Here is an 18,068-nt window from a genome sequence, read left to right as displayed (position 1 = left end):
ATCCAGAGCTGACTTGAATGTTTGAAGGCACCTTTCACCCCAACTGGCATTGCAGAAAATCAAGACAATAGTTCAATGATCTACCAAGGGCCCTAAAACTAAGGCCAGACCTCTAAGTGCCTGAAACTAAAGTGTATTACAGGTCTTTGGTTGTCTCTTCCAGTTATTTACCCAGCATTTGTTCATTCTTTCAGGCCACAGAGAACTGTGTGTGCATTCTTCATAATCTCTCCTACCAATTAGAGTCTGAACTCCCTAGTAGTTATACCCAGAACATCTATATGCAAAGGAGAGAAGTTCCTTCCAGTGACAACACCATCGGATGCTTTGGAACAAGGAGCAGGAAAGCCAAAGAGGTAACGGTGGGTTGATGAAGGGCTCAGTGGTAGAGCACATGCTTTGCATGCAGAAGTTCCCAGATTCAATCCTCGACATCTCCAAATAAGAGTGGGGAAGACTTCCACCAGAATGCCTAGAGAACCTCTACCAGTGCTCTTTGGAAGCATCTGCTCCAGACTGAGGTCTTCTCCTGTGTTCCATTGCTTGAACTGTAGGGAGAAAAGGGTGCTAGTGAGTAGACAGTCCTGTGCTTCAGCAGGGAGTTTGAACTACTGGATAATCTGCCTCGTCACTCCTCCCCCACCCCTCAGGATTGCTTTGAAAGTTGTTTCTCCATTACTGTTATTTTTATCAGCAAACGCAATAATAACAAATCCAAAACAAAAAGGGGGAACCACAAAAGAGAGGGGGAAAATGATGCAAAAGAAAGAACCTATCATAAAACGTGTCCATGCACAATAATCGCTTTCAAGTTGTCATTCCATTTGTTTATTTTGATGTCTAACCCACTCTACTCAAAGAGCTTGGTACAGGCAACAACTAGTTTATGTTATATGGATGGATCCACAACATGCACAGCAGGGGTGGGCAACCGTTTTTCTTTCAAGAGCCGCATTCCCTCATTGGCAATTTGTTGCAGGCCATGAGTCGGGTGGGCAGGGGCCAGAGCCAAAAGTGTGTCACTCCTTCTCACTCCTGAAATGATTAGTTGTTTGTAGTAAGAGCTTTAAGCTTAAACTGTGCTGGCATTTTGGTCATTTTTTGGCCCCCACCCCTTTTGCCACACCCCTTATCTTTAGCCCCATCCACCACTGGAATGTGGCCCCCGAAAGTTTCTCCGAAGTTGAATAAGCAAGGCCCTCAGGCTGAAAGAGGTTCCACACCACTGGGTGAAGGGAAATAAAACCAGTCCGTCCCAAATCACAATTCGTCAGTAGGTGCAGTAATTCTCTATATTCTCTTGTCCTCCTCAGTGGGATGATGGTCTTAACATGGCTGCTACAGCAGGGGTTACAGGGAGGTCAGCCCTGCTGGGCTTCACACAACAAGGATTTACAGACAGTGACAGCAGCTCATTCAGGATTGTTTCAGGCTAGACCCTGTTGGTTTGCCTGATCCAAAGAGGAGAGTCTTGGGGTTTTTAACTGCTTCATTTCTGATCATTTAATCTGTTTGCATGTTTAGAGGCAACAGGACCTGCCGCTGCCTGAGGAAAAGAGCGTCCCCAGAGGTGTGGAAACACTCTGGCATTCCACACTGATAAGGATATATCTGTCCTTAATAGCAAAAAGCACAAGGAACTACACTCGGGAAGCATCCCTGGGAGCTCTACAGAACCTCACAGCTGGCAGTGGACCAGTAAGTATGCAGGGGGAGTGTCCTCTTTCCACTTTTCTTTTCATTCAAACCTCCCCTGTAACTTATGATGACATCAAAAATCCTAGCAAGAAGGCAAATGTTAGGCTAACTCTGGGTTATTTAAATCATAAACAACCCAGAGTTCCAGATTTGCACATCACAAAACAACCATGGGCAATTCATAGAATAGTAGGGTTGGAAGGGGCCTACAAGGCCATCGAGTCCAAGCCCCTGCTCAATGCAGGAATCCAAGTCAGAGCATCCCTGACAGATGGCTGTCCAGCCTCGTCTTGAAGGCCTCCAGTGTGGGAGAGCCCACCACCTCCCTAGGGAATTGGTTCCATTGTCGTATTGCTCTAACAGTCAGGAAGTTTTTCCTGATGTTCAGCCGGAATCTGGCTTCCTGTCACTTGAGCCCATTATTCTGTGTCCTGCACCCTGGGATGATCGAGAAGAGATCCTGGCCTTCCTCTCTGTGACAACCTTTCAAGTACTTGAAGAGCGCTATCATATCTCCCCTCCTCTTCTCTTCTCAAGGCTAAACATGCCCAGTTCTTTCAGTCTCTTTTCATAGGGCTTTGTTTCCAGTCCCCTGATCACCTTTGTTGCCCTCCTCTGAACCCTCTCCAGTTTGTCTGCATCCTTCTTAAAGTGTGGTGCCCAGAACTGGACACAGTACTCCAGATGAGGCCTAACCAGTGCTGAGTAGAGGGGAACTAGTACTTCCCGGGATTTGGAAGCTATGCTTCTATGAATGCAGCCCAAAAGAGCATTGGCCTTTTTTGCAGCCACATCACATTGTTGGCTCATATTCAGCTTGTGATCGACAACAATTCCAAGATCCTTCTCGCTTGTAGTGTTGTTGAGCCACATATCCCCCATCTTGTAACTGTGCATTTGATTTCTTTTTCCTAGGTGCAGAACTTGACATTTATCCCTATTAAATGTCATTCTGTTGGGTTAATTCTGGATTGTTTATCCTCTAAACAACCCAGAGTTTCCAGACTCGCATGTCATGAAACATGCAAAATAGGGCATTCCTGGGTGAAAACAGAAATGATGAGCATGCAGCTCGTTTGCTCCGCTCATCCCTGCAATTCCTGAGTTGTCACTGTGGAATGCGAACAAGGTCACAGTTTCCTTCAGAACAGGAGTATAGGCTCCTGTTCTGAAGGAATGTTCTTCAAACTGATTAGGAAATAAGGTCTGGTTCTGTACTCCACTGCACTGCACTGGGCTGCACTTATTTATTTATTGCATTTCTCTCCTGCTCTTCTTCTAAACTGCTCAGGGCAATAGACATGGTGGTTCCACCCCCAACTCTTTTTGATCCTCAGCCACAACCCTGTGAGGTAGGTTAGGCTGAGTGGCTGGCTTAAGGTCACCCAGTGAGCTTCATGGCTGAGTGGAGAGTTGAACCTGGGTCTCCTTGCTCTTGGTTCGGTGCTCTAACCACTACACAAGCCTTCCTGATGTCCTCCAGATGTGCTGGACTCTCTTTGTGTTGCAGTCCAACACAAATGTTATGTTGCAGAAGGCTGTGGTACATCACACTTGTTGCCGTTCCCTTGTTCATTTCCTTTCTCTTGCTCCGCCTCTGCGACTTGACTGTAGCCTTCTGTGTTGTTTCAGCAGCAGCCGCTGCATCAACCAAAGAAGTTTCTCCGGACAGCAGTTGCATTACTTTTGATTAATCTCCCTGCCTGTCTTTTCACATCCAGGCAGCATGCAACAGTATCATCTTTGAAAAAGGGGCTTGTGGGAGTACCTTGCCATGGCAAAAATATAATTGGGGTATTGTTCGATGGTGTGCACAAATCCTACTAGTTGCCTATAATTCTAATGCAGCTCCAGATCTGAGTGAGAGTCTCAGGGGCAAATAACAACATTTATATTGGGTTTAGACTAATGTAACTGGCATGGCTCCACACACCCTCCCCAGGATCCTGGGAATTCTAGATTGATAGAGTGCTGAGAATCCCTTTCCCTGTTACAGGCTTTCTTCACACGGAGCATTTATCCTTCGATTGAGATTGCTCCCTCACAGAAGCTTGTGGGCTCTTTACATGACCCCATGACCCTCCAGGTCGTCTTCTGCACTAAATGCCCTTTGTTTCATTTTTAAATGGATCGCAGATAATGAGCTATCAAATTACCCCATTGAGTTCCCTCCATGAAAAAAGGGAAAGCGGCAAGAAGGGGAGCGAGATCAATGAAAGACAGTGGAAGACTCAGATAGGTGGAGAAGAAGGGGGAAAGGGGAGGGGGGAAAGGAAGCGGGTGAAAAAGGGAGTCGTTGTGATCCTGAATTTAAAAGGGAAGCAGAAAGCCCCATTTTAAATGCAGCATTTGAGGCTGGTGTAGAGGTGCCCACAGTAATCCTGGGGAGAGGGGATGGCTTTTAAATCAGCTTAAGCCTATGGTGTATCCATGCTTTTACAAGTCTTCAATCAGTGAGCTTTAATCATCATCACCATCATCTGTCTGATAGAAAAGAATGCATTGCAGATGCTGGTGATTTCACCAAGCCTGAAAGCTGTATGTGTTTTTTGACAGATGCCATTTGGGGTAGCCCAAGTCATTATCAAGAAGGCCAATGGCCTCCCAATCATCCGGAACATGCTATATGTGAGCAGTTCAAGCGTTACAAAAACAGCCGTCTCCCTGCTCAGGAACTTGTCTCGTAACACCTCCCTGCAGAATGAAATAGGTAAACATACACAACAGCTGACCAAAATTATTTCAGTGTTGTATGGATGGATGTTCAGTGCATGGCAGTATATTAACAATGTTGAGTTAGATAAATGCCCATCAACTGTAATAGTAATAATAAAGTTTTACCTCAATAAATGCTCACATTAGCATTTCTCTCCTCCCCCCCACCTTGGCCATTCCATGCTTTACAACTGCTTTGAAACTTCTGGTATGTTAGAACAAGCAAATGGACAAGCTGTTTGCATCCCTATTTAAAAAAATTCTGAGCGTGTGCAGTTTCTCACCTTACACTTGCTTAAACATAAAGCCATTGTGACTACAGGAATGAAATGGAATTCATTTCTGCCTCTCTGATGCTAAATATGTTCATAAGGAATAAGAAACATTTTGTTGCATAAGGGGATAACAAATTTGTAAAGTAAAAATAATAATAATGAGCACCTGCAATCATATACATAGCCGGCTGGCTGCCCTCTAACGTTAAATGTCTTTTAAAATAAGAAAGGATACTGCGGCAAGCGAAGCCACTTTCAGTGTGCCCATGCAGGCCTGGGGGCTGACTCTGGGCCTGTTTGCCACTGCCCCCATCACCTGCCGCTCTCCGTTGGTCATTGGGGGGGGGGGCTGGACCCTGTCCTGTGGTGTTTGATTCATGATGGCTGTTTTCACTAGCCCTCTGATGACATTCAAACCCTACACACAGTAGGGTTTGCTCAGAATCAGAATCACACTGGCCCAGTATAGACTTTCACCCTATTCCATGCCTGCCCTGACCCCACCTGGTGTTCATGCGCTGCATTTAACCTTTGCACAGGGCCTTAACCTTTGTGCATAGACCCAATCCACAGAATCTGTAAAATCAAGGCATACAGATCATGCAAATTGGATCACTTGGCTCTACATTTATATTACTTGCAAAAGCTTATTTGTACACCATGATTTTGCAATATACTGATTGCACAGATCAGGATTATGTGCATTGACTTCTGCCTCTGTGCCTCTGTGCAAACATTAAACCCAACATGCATGTCAAAGTAAGCTGTGGAGGGCATAATGTTCCAGCATGATCCTGATCCTCCCTTATACATAGGATTTGAACATCAGTATAAAGCTACAGATACAAATCATCACTTGCTTACAGCCATGGAGTAAAAAACACAGTTGTGTAAACTCACCCTAAGAATCTGATCCAGTGGGAGAGTTAAACTTGAATCCCAGAGATTCCTTCTTTATCATTGGAGAGTGTGACCTTGGGCATTTTGTTATTTTTTAAATGGTCATCAAGTGCAAATAGGTTTAAGCTGAATGGTGGGGTAGGAATGCCTAATTAATCAATCAAATTGACAACATTGGTTTGGATCCAAGGATTCTTTTCCTCCAGCAAAAGGACTCCTTCTACCGGGGAAAGATAATCTTTGGAGCCATCCCAGTGAAAATAGTAATGTACCTCATAACGGTTTTATGGAGTAAACTTGCAAAACAAATTAATGGCACAATCCTATGCATGTTTAGACAGAAAAATGTCCTACAAGTTCCAGCATTTCCCTGCCAGCCATGCTGGCTGGGGAATGCTGGAACTTATAGGACTTTTTTCTGTCTAAACATGAATAGGATTGCACTCTAAAATACTTTGCAAATTAAAAGTGCTATATAAATGCTGGATATAATTCAGTGGATATAGTTAGATAGACAAGAGGGGAGATTACACTTAAGAACTAGAATAAAGATATGTCACATTCATCTTCCAGTCAAAGAACTCTTGCCTGATTTGGTTTCCATACTTCCGGATTCTGCCCCGACAGCTGATGTCGCCAATGAGACTACTGCATCTGCTTGCTATGCTTTATACAACCTGACTCAGAGCAGCTCCCAGAATGCTCGGCTTCTCTTGAACTCTGATGGCATCTCTAAGGTTATGGGCATCAGCACAAGCGACAGGTGGGCCATTTTCATGCCTAGGAGGCACAAGTTAAGCAGGTGTCCTAGCACTGGCCTGTAGTCCAGGGCTCCCAGTATAATATCCTGGCACTACTAGAGAAATATCTTGTTTCAGGATGCTTCTTGGCATTCTGAGCAATTCTGAAGCCCATTTGGGGTTTTCCCTGTATCTTGTTCTGCCCTTTATTAGACTTCCTCCATTGGTTTTTCTTTCCGTATCACTGGGGACTCCGACATGATGATAGCGGGCCCCAGTGCGCCCACAGACACCCGCCAGACTCCCTGCCCCTCCTGATTTTTATTTTATTTCTGAAGATTTTTTTTTTAAAATGTTGTTAACGTGAAAGGTGGCATGTTGCAAAGCAACGTGCTGCCCTCCGGTATCATCTTTATTTGGGTCCAAACAAGTGGTTTTGTGTTTCAGAACTCAGACCCCGCCTCTGTCTTATACTTGGGTTTGGGGGCAAGTTACTTTTCTTTTAGTCTCAGCAGTTTAACTTCTGGAAAACGAGTGTTTGTGACAGCCCATGGCTATCATGGCAACCATTCTGAGAATGGGTAAGGGCTGGCCCCATGGCAGCCATTTTGTGACAGCATCCGCAACTCTGCTGAAAATGATAAGTTGCTGAAAATTGGGGACATTGTTTATTACTGTTCAGGTGCCAATGTCCTAGAACAACTATATTCTACATCTAGTTACATATAAATTCTGCAATAAAAAGTGTATCTAGGGTGGGATTTTGTCCCACCTTGGTCAAAGAAGGTTTAAACAGGGATTGAAAATGTTTGTTTTCTTCCTCTGCCTTGTACTTTTACATTGTAAAATGTACAATTTTACAATTGGCTTACATTGTAAGCCAGTAGGCAGTTAGTTCTGTTTAACTGCATTATTGTACAGCAGCTAACCTTTTGAGGAGCTTTATAAATCATGCATATTATAATGGTTGTTTGCTATTCCTCTCTTCAGCAAAGCCGGTAGAGCTGCTTCGATCCTCATGTACTCTTTATGGTCTCACACTGATCTCCACAATGCCTACAAAAAGGTAAGCCAGCAGAATAGCTAGGAACTATTTGGGGTTATCTTTCCGTGAGCTTTACTGAACGAGCGTCTTAATCCACTGTATCTACTTTCGGTTTCATCACAAAACTGAAATCCAAGCACTACATGAATAGCATTTCCTTTACTGCTTTTCCACCACATAATCTCTAGGTGGCACTGTGGTATAGTGCAATAGCACAAATATGCAAATGGGAAAGGCGTTTTCTTTCACTTTCACAAACAATACCGCATTTTCCCTGCTCTAAAAAAAACTTGTCAAAAGTGCTGTTTAAAAACAGAAGTGAAACTGGGGGTTCACAACATCATCTAAAGAACCCATAGATAACCATCAGTAGGGGATGAGCACCCAGTAAAGCTCCATATTTCTTTTAGCCATCCATACCCCGAGTTCACCAGATGATGATACTTTTCAGTTTGAGGACTCAGCCAGTACAGATTTGCTTTAATTTTAATTTTCTTCAGGCTTTTGTTGCATCTGATACTCTGCTAAGGTTTTTGGAATTAGAAATGCTTAATATTGGACCTCAAATTACACCAGTGAGAGAGTCTGCATTGATACTATGCAACCAATGGCTTTTCTTTATTTAGCATGTACATTTTTGCTGCATTTGCTATAGTATTATACCTGAGTCTACAAAAAGTGCCATTGTGAAAGGTATATGAGAAATCATGATTTAGACCAGGAAAATGGCATGGAGGAAAGGTTACTTACCAGCTGGTAATGCCTTTTTTGTCCCTTAGGGCACAATCCTATCGGGATAGTCGTCTGCCTCCGAACTCAGAAGTGACCAATGCAGGGCAGGCAGAGCACAGAGGGAATCTTCTCTTCTGCTCTCCAGCCACTCTGCATTTGTGGCTAGACAGCTGATTTTGGCTGTCTAGCTGAGGGCTTCAGAGCGCGGGGGGCAGGGAGACTGGACGGCGCATAGGAAGCGTCATAATGATGCTCCCGTGGTCTCCTCCCCTCCCCACCCCTGGGAGCACCCCCTTTCTGCCAGCTCTTCATTGCAGTTGTGAGCTCGTAGATGGTGAAGAACCATGCCGCCTACAAGGCAGTGGGGGAGGGGTGGGGAGCGTGGTTTCTGGGAACCAAGCTCAGAGCCCTGGCTCCAACCTCGGTTCCCAGAAACCAAAAAATCCTATGGCTGCCTAGATATTGTCTAGTGTCCATAGGATTGCTCTCTCCACCTCTTTCTTTTTGAAACAACTGACCAATTCCCCTAAGTTAAATACAACTAATACAAAACAGCCTGCTTTCAAGTTACTGAAATTTCCAGGCTGACAAATGTGCAAGAAAAAATTCCTTTCCAAATTAGGTTACAGGAATTCTATCACTTTAGTCATAATATTTCAGATTACTGCTATCAGGTGTAACCCAGATCCATTCTAATTAATGGGTGTTTTCTCATGTTTGTTAATATGTTAATAAGTGACTGACAAAACAGAGATAGGCTTATAATTATGGTGTTAACAAATTCAGCTTATACCTTCACCAATAGGTGTCAAACTAGATGTTACTTTATGTAGCTATCAACAGTATCTGGGGTTTACAAAATCGTAATGCTAAGTGCACAGAATGAGAGGCTGATTTTCATCAAGTTCACAATGCATGGGAAAGGAGAAACCCTTTCCTACTGAGTCACAATCATAAACACTTCTGCACTACAATTAGTCTTATGAAAACACTCCAATTGGCACCAACTTTTAATGGGTTATTTATATATTCATATACATTCTCTACATTTTTGTTCTGTTTTAATTAATTCTTATAGTGAAATTTCAACAAAACAAAAAAGAGGAAAAGAGCAGATCAAATATCCAAATAAGTATCCATTCACAGGTGGCATCTATACAGCACCTGTTCAAATGTTGTGATGGATTGCATCTTGCGAGGGTGTAGAACCTGCTTGACTGCAGCAGTTTAGCTGCTAAACATTCATTTAAAGCTGCCAGTGTTAGAGTGTGTGTGTGTGTGTTATTTAATTTCTAGCAAACTTTTTGGCTTCCGCCTTCATCGGTAACAGTTCGTGAAGGTGGAAGCCAAAACATTTGACAGAAATTAAAGAATATGTTTTGCCAATTGCTTTATTAAAAATATTGATTCATATTGCAGTTGGTTACATCCCTGTGGGATCCAGGGTTTGCATGACTGCAGCACTGCTTACTTGCTTTTCCTATAGATAGATAAATAGATAGAATATCTATCTATCTATCATTGGCACATAAGGCAGCTTTAAAAGAATATGGATCTGAAAAACAACTAAACTGCTGCAGTCAAGGAGGTTCTAGATCATTGCAAGATTCTAATCTGTAATCTATAGAATATTATATATTATAATCTATAGAATATTGTGTGTGTGTGTGTGTGTGTGTACACACATATATATCCTTCCTAAGAATAGACCCCCCCAGCTTCAATTGTATATGGATTTCAACTTAATATGCCTGATAACTGGTTGTTGTGTGTTCAGACCCTCTCTGTTCAGAATTGTCCTTAATTATAATTTAATCTACTTTGTTTTTATTTGTTTTTATTTTAAAGGCTAACTTAAAGAAGACCGATTTCATCAATAACCGGACATTAAGAGCCTACAATTCGCTGAAAGACTGAAAAGGAGGCTGCAAAGACCTTAGAGACTGATGAGATTGTATGGAAACTGGTGCAGCCATATGGTCTACATCTGCATTCACCAGCAAGAATGGCACAGCATCCTCCAAGGGAGACTGGTTTTATATTTACAATGGATGATAGAAAAAAATCCTCCCCCCCTCCTTATCTGCCTTATGCCACTGCTTCTTTTGAACTCGAAACTCATTTGTATATCTTGAGGCAACCAAAGTTACAAGTAGTAAATAGTTTTAGTATGAAGTCTGATCCTAACAACAATTTTACGTATTATATTAACCCAGTTTGGGACACAGTCCTTTGGACATCAATATCCTTGTTTTGTATTATGAGAAACTAATAACCAAAGAAAATGGAAGTTGGGAATGCCTGGTGGATACTTTTGTATGTTTTGTTTTTGCTAAACTTACTACTAATCAGTGCTTCATACAAAACTGTCTGTAGTCTCCAGGCATTTCTGCAGCTCTTTTGAATATGAATATACAGGCAGATTCTCTATAGAGTGCTCTTGAAACATGACATTTTCCTAGGTCGTAATTTTTTAGCATAATGCTCCACTTATCATTGTCTCATGCATGTGTGTTTGCTAAAACCTAATTTTCTAGCAAGGTGGAACTGAAAAAATGTACTGAATGAGCTATTTTTAAAATGACTACAAACTTGGGATTTTCTGTATTTCTTTTAGACATCCATCTCCTGAGTTCAGAGCACAAAACTTTTTTTCAGTTTGAGGATTCAAGCAATGCAAAATTGCTACTTTACATTACATTTGTCTTAAGATTATTTCTTCCCTTTTACTTAGGGCTGCCAGCTGACCAGAAAAATAAAATATCCTGGCTGCTCCTGTAGTGTTTTACAGCAATTTGATGTGCAGGAATGGAGATAGCATTATCACTTGCTAATAGGGGGGCTCAGATGACACCCTCATGCATTCCAAGAACTTGTGAGTGGAGAGCATGGGACTATATGGGCTAGTCCCACTCTCCACCAGCAGCACACCCAATAATCACAACCCTCCACCATCTGCAAGTTCAGCATGCATGAGAAGGGCAGGGCTGAACAAAATATATCACTATATGCACAAAGATCTCCCCCAAGCAAGGGGTGATCCTGGTTGGGCCTGCATTCCTGCCACCTTGCATAGAGGAGGTCTATGCAGTTATGACAGTATGGGGGCATGGCCACTAGGCATGGTGGGGGCGCGGCTGGCCCACATGGAGGGGCCTTCAGCCATCCTTGGAACATGCCAAGCGGGGTCATCTGAACCCCAGTAATGTCTCTGAGCTACTGTTAAAGGCAACAGGAGTAACCAGTAAAAAAAAAAGTTAGCAACCCCATTTTTCACTCCTGCTTTGAACAACAGCCTGGGGTTTCCAACTTTTTAGCCAGGCTAGTTTGACCTGCAGCAATTAAGAGTGATAAAAATTTGTCTCCGTACCATGAAAACTTTCCCCTCATTGTTGCATATCAAGCAGCAATTGAAGTCACATGGCCAGTTACAAATATGGCCACCCTACAGAAGTCTGACATCCTGGAATTAAGCAGGCAAAGCTTTTCCCATCACTTTATCTTTACGCCAGGAAAGACAACAAAAAGGCTTCTACGTTTCTGTGTATCATGCTGCTGTTAAAGGCACAAGAGCAGTGGCTGTAAAAAAAAATGGACACTTTTTTCTCACTGCTGCTGAATAAGCAAATGTTCATCATATTTTGTTCTCTGGAGAATTGCCAGTGTTCCCTAAATAAATATAAAGAGCATCGGGCTGGAGTCACCCAGAATTTCTCCTAGGGGAGCTCTGTTGAAACAAATGAGAGCTGCACAGGACTTATATGGTTCCAATTCATTTCTGTGGACCTTGTGCAAGAGCATTCCCGGGAATTGTTCCCATTCTCTTGATGATGCAGTTCTGTAGGGTTGCCCAATTTCTTTTCTTAAAGGGCTCCTCTGCACAGAAATGTAGCAAGAGAAGTTTTTCCTTTCACTGCATTTCCAGAACACGACAAGCTTCACCTGCTAATTTTCTGTATGACAGGTAGCTGTTTAAAAGCACGGGATCCAGGCCAGTAAGAGAAGAAGTTGGCAACACAACGGTTGCATAGTGGTTCTTTTATCAATCAAAAGGAAGTAGGGAGCATTCTTTAAAAAATAAAAATGAGGATAATTCTCATAGGAAAGTAGCACTGGCGTGCTTATTCACCTCATCCAGTTTTGTATTCCATCATCTAAAGTCATTATTCAGTGATCTTGATGCTCTTTGCTTTTTCTCAGGTTTTCTTGGGGTGCTTTTTTGGGTGATACTACATGTGTGAATGTGCCCTAAATGAATTGCCCAAATTGCCGCAGCAAATCTGGCACAGAGTGGAACCATCTCATAAGAGTGGGTTGTGTATTTGAATTATTTTTTGCACTGTCAAAATGTCCCACATTTTGTCTGACTGGTGTGGAATGGGATTGTCAGCCTCCCTCCCATGTAACTTGGTTTCTAGCTATTCAGCCTATCTACAATCACTGTTTTTAGAAGTACGTGCATGGGAGCTATTTATTTAGCCTTGCCCACACCCATCCCTACAATGCATTCTTTCCAGGAGAAGCTAAGAGAGGCACCAGAGGGTGTGATCTTCTCTATCCTACTGTGAAATTCTATTTATTGTTGCAATGCAGAGCACTTTGCTTGCCTTGCAACAGCCAAAGAGAATGTGTCAAATCCACTTTACAGCTACCAGTACTTTTAGAATAGCCTTTGAGTTCCCTCTGTGGTGCTTTTACACACATAATAGGCCTTTCCACACTTAACGTGGCAGCAAATTCAAGTTTGCGACCACGCATGCAGTACCCTTGACAGGCAGCTGCAACCAATCCTGGCGCTTTCTAATAAATATGCCTGCATAATGCAGATATTCTCTCCAAAAACGTTTTTGTCTTCCTCATGCATTACAGTTTTAGGTGCACACCTTTAAAAATATGAATCAGCCAGCCCTTGAAATGAATCTCAACTTCAAGATGGAACTCTGTATTTCTCTTACTCCACAATTGTGCCATTGCAATAGGAAAATTGCCAATTGATATATCAGTAAATTTTAAAAGGGTAGCTTTTCTTCAATGGGTGTTGTAGCTCTAGAACAGCCTTCCCCAGTGGGATGCCCTCCAGATGCTTTGGACTACAACTTGCCTCAGCCACAGCCAGCAAGCCAATGAGATTGTTCAGACAACCCTGGGTATGGGTTGTCATTGAATCATGGGTTGTGTTGTGTGAACCCAACCATGCTAACAAACCATGGTTTGTTGTTGGGTTGTGAACTCTGGGTTGTTTGTGGTTAACAAACCATGGTTTGTTAGCACAGGTGGATTCACACACCACAACAACCCATGATTCAACAATAATCCATGTTTCAATGACGAGCTATCTCTGGGTTGTCACATTGTGTGAACCCAGAGAATCTGACGGGCACCAGATTGGGAAAGTCTGCTCTAGAATGACCCAACAGAAAGAGGGGAGCACCACATTTTGGGTACCTTCTCTGACATGAAATGGTCATGGACCTTTTATCTCTCCCCGGGCTCCAGGAGAGTGGCTGTAACATAACCAGTGATACAATTCTATGCCCATTCCCCTATGCCTCGTGTAGACTTCCCCAACCTGGAAGTTGTAGTCCAACATATCTGGAAGGCATGAGGTTGGGGCGGGCTGACTCAGCAGTAGATACATGGGAGCAGGGCAGGGATTGCATCCCAAGCAAAAATCTAAATACACCTAGTCTAATACAATGGTTCTCCAAAAACAAAGGAACACTGGGGTTCCTTGGAAGATTAGCAAGGACCTGTCAATGAGAAGATCAATAAGCAATTGTGGACAAGCGTCCCTGAAGGGCAGTTTATGCACCATTACTAATCTTGCCCTAAAATGTGCACCTTGTGAGGTCCAAACCATGTGTGATGACAAATGCATCTCTCAAAGTTGTGTTTATTAGGTTTTTTAAAACCATAAATAGGCACTGGGGGGGGGTTCTAATTGGGACCTTAGCACATAGGGAGGGGGTGTAACACCACAAATCACCACCATCACCCTGCCTGGTTGGTTTGGAAGGGAAGCTCCCACTGATTCGGTTTGGGAGGGAAGCTCCCATTGATATCAAGGGGAGCTTCCCTTCCAAGCCACACAGCAGTTAGGAAGGCTGTGTGTGGCATTTTTGTTGGGATTGTGGTGTGGCAGGAAAGGGTTAGGCACATCCTGTGGTCCAAATCAGCCCACCACCACCACACTTGCTATTTCCAGTTAAAACAATGCAACAGATGTATTTAGCCTCACATGTTGTTTGGCCTTGAGGGGGATGTTACACATGTTCTAGGGTCCATTCTCAGCACACACACACACACACACATGCACAAATAGAGTGATTCCCAGTATGCTTAGTCAGTCCTCTGCGTGAACTGATTGTGCATGCTTAGATGTCCTTCTTCATGAACAACTGAAAAAAATACTGTTTGCACATTTTTCTTTATATGTCTATACGTAAACAGAAAAGATAATTTCTTTTTTAAAGGAAATTGAACACTCAGGTGAGGGAACTGGAAAGAAAGAAAAGGAGGCCCTGCATGAAGGGTGGAAATTTAGGGGACAAAGTGGCTGGGTGGGAAGGTTTAACTGCCCCCCTCTCACCTATGAGCTGTGCTCCCAATCTGGATCAGGGCCCTGCATGCTTACACCAAAGCAAAAAAAGTTAGGATCAGCTACACACTACCCATTTAATGTGGTGTGTAGTTTAGCTCTAAGGCTTCCATGTTTGTTTGCTCAAAGTGCAAAAGTGGAAGCAAAGTTGTGTGCATAGCCAAAGGATGCATTCATATCTCAGTTTACTAAGCTGAGATGGTATTGTCTCCACATGCCTACATTAGGCTCATGGACACTCATTGTGATTGCTGATAACAGATTGTAGGCTGATTCTGTTTTCTGCTTTCTTTAACCTAAAGAACAGGCAGCTCCTTGCCTTTCCAAACAGAGCAGATCAAATCACTGCAAAGTAAATGAGAATACGGTAACCAGCATAGAGCCTTCAGCAATATGTAATGGTGGGGGAAGCCCTGGATAGTAAACTTCCTAGATATGAAAATGGTGTTCCAAGCACGCTGCTATTTTAGTCTGTGAATATGTTGGGAGGTATTAATATAATACATTTCTCTGAAAGTTGTGAGCTTTTCTACTCAAGGCATTTATTGTGCACTCTTCATTCCCTATTCATGGTTGTTTACAGGTTCTTGAAATGACATCCTGACTCTCCAGTTTCACTTCTGTTTTTAAACAGAACTTTCGGCTAGTTTTTTTTTAATGGAAAATATTGTATTATTTGTGAAAGCAAAAGAAGATTTTTTCCACTTGTGTAATTGCATTATTCTGCCATACTACAGTGTCACCTAGAGGTTATGTAGCAGAAAAGCAGGAAAGGAAACACTTGGTGTAGCACTTGGATCTCCATTAACAGCCTCATGTAGAAAAGCCCTTAGAACCAGCAATCCTTCCCTCAGCAATGTAATCCCCCCCCCCTTCACTACCAGCAACAAGTCTTCCCCCTCTCCAATGTTTGAGGACAGAATATCACACTACTAGTTACCGTTATGCTGGCTTGAGTCTAGCTTTGGTGTAGCACTAAGGAAAGAACAGCTTATTTTATTGTTGGAGAAAAGCCCTAATGCCTGTGTTAACAACAGTGTTATGTTTCAGTGTAAACCACAGATATAGACCAACTAGTTATACCTGTCCTGAAACAACGGCAAAGTCCTGAATCTACCCACACCCAGTCATAATCTATTTTCAACGGCTCTGCTTTCACATTGTCACATGCTTTTGGACCCAAGTCAGATGCAACTGTAACGTGATGTACCATATACACAGACTGGGTGGGGAGGAGTTGGTGTTCCTTAAAAACAACGAAGTATCCAGTAGGACCTTAAAGACTAACGAATTTATCCTGGTACAAGCTTTTGTGGGCTATAGCCCACTACATCAGATACATAGTGTATTATGTTCTTCAGTGTGTGTGTGTGTGTGTGTGTGCACACACACAGAGAGAGAGGGAGAGTTGTTCTGCTAGAACAATCACCCCAAACATTTTTTCCACCATACAATAAGAGTAATACAATACAGATTATATACATCAATCGGTCAATCAGACATCCCTTCTCCGAATCACTTAATAAAGATACATACATTTTCACACTCACTTGTATATACATTTGTTTCTTATGCAAATCCAAAGTTACCAATAAACAATTTTCTTTATATATCCATGAATTTTATATCATTTAAAATATCTTAATTCATTTAGCTGCATGATCCTATGCATGTGTAGAGATTGCAGCCTAAATGTATTCAAAGATGATATTGCCTTCTTCCCAGGATTGAGTCTAAGTTAAAAAAAAAAAAAAAGGCTGGCTGACAAAACAGATAGTATTAAATTAAGCCAGCCACAGATTTTTTTTTTGTTTATTCGGTCAGTCACTTCTGACTCTTCGTGACTTCATGGACCAGCCCACGCCAAAGCTTCCTGTTGGCCGTCGCCACCCCCAACTCCCCCAAGGTCGAGTCCATCACCTCCAGAATATCATCCATCCACCTTGCCCTTGGTCGGCCCCTCTTCCTTTTGCCTTCCACTTTCCCTAGCATCAGCATCTTCTCCAGGGTATCCTGTCTTCTCATTATGTGGCCAAAGTACTTCAGTTTTGCCTTTAATATCCTTCCCTCAAGTGAGCAGTCTGGCTTTATTTCCTGGAGTATGGACTGGTTTGATCTTCTTGCAGTCCAAGGCACTCTCAGAATTTTCCTCCAGCCACAGATACAGAGACTCAAATACATCTATCAGCCTTCCCCAAACTGGTGCCCTCCAGATGTTTTGGACAACAAAACCTATCATCTCTGACCATTGGGACTGATGGTAGTTGTAGTCCAAAACATCTGGAGGGCACCAGGTTGGGGAAGGCTGATCTGAGGTTCCGTAAAGCAATACAGTCTGAGGAATATAGTCTGCACATTCATTGTTGCTACAAAGACAAACAATGTCATGAATCCATGAGGAATGTTTACTTCATCTGTGTTACTAAGTTCTTGGTTAACTTTTACTGGGACTTAGTTCAACGTCACCTCTTCTGTATTGCACCTTTCCCCTCTCTTTTATGGCCCATTTATGGCTGATCCTATCTAAGGTGAGGGAGTAAAATTTGTTGACCTTGCGTACTCTCCAACTCCATACATGTGTCTGGCTCCTATCCTCCTGCCATCACAATTTTCAACATGGAAGTAACTTGTGGGTGCACTGCACTGACCAAAGTGTCTGCACGTGTAACTGGCCCTCAAGGTTTTCCAGCTTGCAAGTGCATCGGGAACATGCAATTATGGAACACCATTTATGTCAGGAGCTTTACGACAGAACAACAGCTGTATATGGCAATTATTAAAGGCTGGAGCCTAGACAGACTCCAGGTGGCTTTTTAGAGAGAGAATGGCTGGAGATAAATAAGGAGAGGTTTTCCCTACCTTGGGAGTTGTATACTGGAGAATATATCCACAAGAGGCATGGAGCACTTTCCGTGATTGCAGTGTGCAAGAAGGAAGAGCAGTTCAGAGGTTTCCTCTGAGCGATTCTCCCTCAAGAGCTGTGATTAGGAGTGCTGGTGCCATTAGCTACATCCTGCTGGAAAGAAGAGAGCCAAGAAGAAGACACAAAATGGTGGTCCATCCCTACCAGGCTATGGTTGAGGGAGGGGCTCTGAGCACTGATGGTTGCTCCTCAGCATAAGGGGTACCCAGCCTCAACTCAGCACAGCGGAAGAGTGCTCGAAGTTCCTACGGACAATTTTATTTCTCTCCCAACACACACAGTCCCTTGGGAGTTGTGTTCTAGATCTCACCGTTGCCATATAGAGCCCATCTTGGGGAATCTCTGGCACTCTAGAGTGCCATGCAGAATTATTCCATGCAACTCTCCCTTTTACTGGACAAAAACTCCAGTAGTTCCAGTAGCCTCCAGACATGTTAGGTTA

General features: G+C 42.9%; 1 protein-coding gene across 1 annotated transcript in view; it reads left to right on the top strand.

Annotated features, from left to right (window-relative positions):
- The window catches only part of PKP2 (plakophilin 2), a 78,401-nt gene extending 62,088 nt beyond the window's left edge, over window positions 1–16,313 (top strand). The window contains exons 8-13 of the mRNA XM_084809462.1: window positions 195–356; window positions 1,525–1,698; window positions 4,255–4,408; window positions 6,162–6,351; window positions 7,319–7,394; window positions 9,954–16,313. Of these exons, the coding sequence (XP_084665588.1) occupies window positions 195–356; window positions 1,525–1,698; window positions 4,255–4,408; window positions 6,162–6,351; window positions 7,319–7,394; window positions 9,954–10,022 (825 nt within the window). The 3' untranslated portion in view covers window positions 10,023–16,313. The remainder of the gene's footprint in view (window positions 1–194; window positions 357–1,524; window positions 1,699–4,254; window positions 4,409–6,161; window positions 6,352–7,318; window positions 7,395–9,953) is intronic.
- The last annotated feature ends 1,755 nt before the right edge of the window (window positions 16,314–18,068 follow it).

This window comes from Heloderma suspectum, chromosome 7 (assembly GCF_057233095.1).
Source record: "Heloderma suspectum isolate Gila_16-S chromosome 7, 16-S_ref, whole genome shotgun sequence".
Classification (NCBI taxonomy): Eukaryota; Metazoa; Chordata; class Lepidosauria; order Squamata; family Helodermatidae; genus Heloderma; species Heloderma suspectum.
The sequence above is the reverse complement of the archived record's forward strand: the minus strand, read 5'-3'. Positions and strand labels throughout refer to the sequence as shown.